General features: G+C 38.2%; 1 protein-coding gene across 1 annotated transcript; it reads right to left on the reverse strand.

Annotated features, from left to right (window-relative positions):
- Positions 1-957: 957 nt before the first annotated feature.
- LOC111438228 (mitochondrial substrate carrier family protein B-like) lies at positions 958-4230 on the reverse strand. The gene is made up of 7 exons (XM_023076192.1): positions 3781-4230; positions 3063-3239; positions 2805-2951; positions 2094-2195; positions 1937-2007; positions 1753-1820; positions 958-1495 (listed from the first exon to the last, which is right to left on the reverse strand). Exons 1-7 carry the CDS (start codon positions 4015-4017, stop codon positions 1254-1256), a joined length of 1044 nt encoding a protein of 347 aa, XP_022931960.1. The 5' UTR covers positions 4018-4230; the 3' UTR covers positions 958-1253.
- Positions 4231-4328: the final 98 nt, after the last annotated feature.

Here is a 4328-nt window from a genome sequence, read left to right on the forward strand (position 1 = left end):
ATCATCATGAATCATGGCCGTTCAAGCATTGGTTGGCTGTGCTGCCTGCCTGCTTCTTGCCCTTTCTCCAAATTGTATCACACACAGATTCAACACCCATTGGATTGGCTCTTCCTACTAACTCATCCTTGCCCTTCAACCCTGCTACCGTTCATCTCACATATTTGGTATGTATGAACATTAGTATTGCTTGAATTCATGTATGAGCATGGCTTATAGCTATTAATTTAAAGATTTGCTTAACGTTGTTATGAGATTTGGAGTAATTTTCGTTTTGTGTTTGTCTGGAGACAATTAGGAGAAACTTTGTAGTGTAAGAGCGTGAAAGATGCACATGTAAACACTTTTGTTATAGTGATTAGCCAACACACGTGGATGTAGAAAAACTTCTTCTCTCCAAACTACGTAAATCTTTTTCTTTGTTGAACTTTTGTTTGTGGGTGTGTGATTGCCATCAATATTGCTTCAGCTTACGATACAACAATTGGTATCAGAGCATTTTGGGTACAATAATCAGTATCAAACCATTTGATTGTGGCATTTAGGTACAACAATCCTGAACGTCTTATATAAAAGATGTCTTAAAAGACTATTTTAGAGGGACGAGTTAAGCTGATTAGAACAACAGTTGGAGGTTCTAGCCGAGGAGAGCCAAGAAAATATTAGGATTCTTCACTGATCTAGATCCTGGACAAAGCTGATGATATTAAGACAGTTGTACATTAAGAACATCTGCGAGAGAGATTTAAGCACTTGAACTTAGAACTTTTCTCACAAAGTCTTCAGCTTCACCAAAAGAGTTCATTGGCAAACCAATAATAAATAAATGAAGAACACGACAAGTGACATCATGGAAAGAAATAACTGAGCAGACAGAGATTCAATGGCTACGCATCAATAAGCAGACACAATTCTAAACCAAAAATAATAATCAGTGCAATGAGGCCTACGTAGCTCTTGGAGATGGGAATAAAAATGTCAAGCTTTTAATGGTAATCGGAATAGCAATTGGGTTAACTCTTCCTGTACAAGATAAAAATACTACTAGTCTCTTGGCAGTAACAAGCAAAAATTTATCGCCACAAAATTTCTCGATTTAAAACTAATGGACGATCTAAACTCTACCCTATCGACCAGTATCCTATTTTCTATGCATCTCAATTTGTTCATCTCCATTGATCACTACTGCCTGGAATTAATAAAGTGACTTAAAATAAGCACTCAAATGGAAGAATGGCTACATCTGAGAGCAGCTATGAACTGGAGGAAATTCGAGATAGAAATGTTTTCAGAGTCTCGTACGTCATGAAGACGATGCCTACACTTGGGACGACCTTGTAGTACTCTGGCAAGATTCCTCGGTACAAACCTTTAAGACCTTCTGTCTTCACAATGTATTTAAATGTTCCATACAAGCCAGTCTTATAAACACGGGCCCGACCACCCGCACCTTCCAATTGCATCCTTCGTCTCATAAGATCCATAGGGAATGTAGCTGAAATAATCGTGACAATTCAATTAAGCAGGACGAAAGATAAACAAGTCCATTCTTAATCCAGGTAAAACAAAATAACTATCTATCATGCTAAGCATATCAGTTAAATGCATTATAATATTGCAGGTGAATATGATGCACTGGAAACACCAAATTCTATCAGTTTGATTCAATGGAAAATTCATCACAAAATGCTGACACTATAGCACATCATCAGATGGGAACGCATAAGTCGCAATTGAAGAAACCACGCTTACCTGTTGATGATGCTATGCCTGAAAGACTACCACAAGCAAGACTGACCATTACAGTGGAGTCCTGAGGTCTGATGTCAAATCAAATGCATCATTATTTATGCCAAAACACGGAAGCACAGAACCAAAGAGTACATAACTTCAAAACATAGTACACCTAAATATAAACTAACCATATATATTTTACCTTCGAAATTGCCAAAATGATCGCAAGCTCTCGTAAACTGAAAAGCTGATGGCTATACTTGGTCCAACAACCTGTCCCACAAAGAGTTTCTTAAGGCTGTTTAAGTCAAATGAATGAAGCAATATGTACGTATATGTATAACTAGAATAATGCATACCAACAAGGTGGCTCCAAGTCCTTTATACAAACCAAAAAAACCTTCTTCTCTGCAAATAGTATGGAATGCATGCCCGATGCCTCTGTAATACATGGTACTTCTCTGTGGAGATTAAATATGAAAAGGGTTACTTCAAAGAAAGAAAAAAGAGGTACGCAAGGATTGGATGTTATAACTACAACATGCCATGCTAATAGCGTTTTCTTTTGGGATACAACAAACTTCTCAATAAGAAATTGAAAAGTTAGGAGATATCATCCCCACGGGCATAAGCAAAAGCAAAACTCACAGAAAAAGCCAATTAATCATACACCCAAAAAAGCTTGGCAATCGCCACTCCCTTCAAACGGGAGAAAGAGACTCTATATGTTCTGTTGCCCAGATTCTACCCTTGGAGCCTTAGGGTGAAGGAAGCAGAGCAGCATAACCTTTAGAAACAAAACTCTCCCCTACAACAGATTTCAAAATAATATTTTCATCCACACTCTTGGTCGGTGTAAATTTTTTTACTTACCTTTCACCGACTATATCTTAAATAGCCTCATGAAAAACTCTGTTTTTTTTTTTTTTTTTATGTAAATTCAGTATTCCGAATTTTTCCCCTTCCCCTTTTGTATGTTTCACCCTTCCATTGAAGTTTCTATTTCTTATCCCCCCCAAAACAAAATGTTACAACCACCAGCAGCAACATCAACAATAACAAGAATTGACCTGTGCAGCAAGTCTGGTCCTGACAAGGTCCAGTGGGTATGTAGCAGAGGCAGCTGTTATTCCAGCCAAACCACCACCAAAAAAATGCACAAGAAGATCGGCACTGGCATTGCCCTGATATCTTTCCCTAATAATTGACTGCAGAAACTGCAAAGACGAGGGAAAAGACAAGAGGCCGTTATAAGAAATATTAGAATGCTCACAGCCATCAAGTACCAACCAAGAAACTCAAAGAATATCATAGATCTCATTTCTCACCTTCTTGTATTGTTCATAAGCATAGAAACTAACTGAAGAATAAGGTAGGCGGTGAGCTATTGTGACCAGATTGCCTTTCCAAAATGCTCGGAATCCCTCTTCATTGATGATACGTGAAGCTTCATGCCATATGCTGGCCTTCCTCATCGATACAACATCCGTGTGCATACCTTGCACCTGGTAGAGTTGAACCGTGCAAGGAAGTCAACCAACTGAATTCATTCCAGTACAGAGCAAGAAAACCTAACTAATCTATCAAGAAAACCCCAAATTCACACAAAGATGTAATAAAAATTCTACCTAGTGTAAAGTAAAGCCAAGCCCTGAGAATAATTCAATATCTAATCATCCCTCATCTTCAACCCCCTAGTAATGAAACTGGAAAGAATATATACAATAGAAGAACCCTGGTCAACCCACAAAGAAGGAGCAATGCAATTGCTTTCCTAATCCCACAATGATGTAATCAAAGCTTCTACAATTTAATACCTAATCATACCTCATCTTCAGCCCCCTATTAAAATGAAACCGGAAAGAATATATACAATAAAAGAACCCTGGTCAACTGAGAAACAAGGAGCAAAACAATTGCTGTCCTAATCCCACAAGTATCTACTTTCCTAGGAAATTTTAGACACTGATCTCCTTAATCAGAAAAATAACAAATAAATAAACCCTTCCGAGATGTACTTAAAAAGCCGGTAAAGAAGAAGCAGACCTGAAAAAGGATAGTGAGACGAGCAAGAGGCGCGGTACATGTCTTGCTAAAGGCACCCGCAATACCACCGGCTAGAAGCTGCTGCACGGTGCCAATCTGCGATTGCTGATTCAACGACGACTTGTTCTGACTTTGTTGCTGCAAAAACTTCCTGGCGCCGGCGTCGACGACGGCTCCATGGGCAGAGTTAAGAGCCTGCTGGCCTCCTTCGACCACTACACCAACTCGAGCTTCCATATTCAGTTGCCGTATCAAACGGTGTTGGAAGCTGGCACAAGAATGTCTGATCTTGATCTCACATCCGTCTTAAAAGGAAAGAAAAAGAAGAAAGAATTTGGTAGAAAAGTTTGACGTTGAACAGAGCAAAAACCCTAGCAGCAGAAAACGAATAAGCCCTAAACAAGAACCAAGATTATGGACTATGGAAAATTTGACCCGACGGATTTATTAACGTTATCGTAACAAATGCTCTTTTATGTTTTCATTTTTTTTAAAATATATATATATATATATATATATATATATATTTTTTTTTTTTTTTTTTTTTT

Source organism: Cucurbita moschata, unplaced genomic scaffold, assembly GCF_002738365.1.
Source record: "Cucurbita moschata cultivar Rifu unplaced genomic scaffold, Cmos_1.0 Cmo_Scf00072, whole genome shotgun sequence".
Classification (NCBI taxonomy): Eukaryota; Viridiplantae; Streptophyta; class Magnoliopsida; order Cucurbitales; family Cucurbitaceae; genus Cucurbita; species Cucurbita moschata.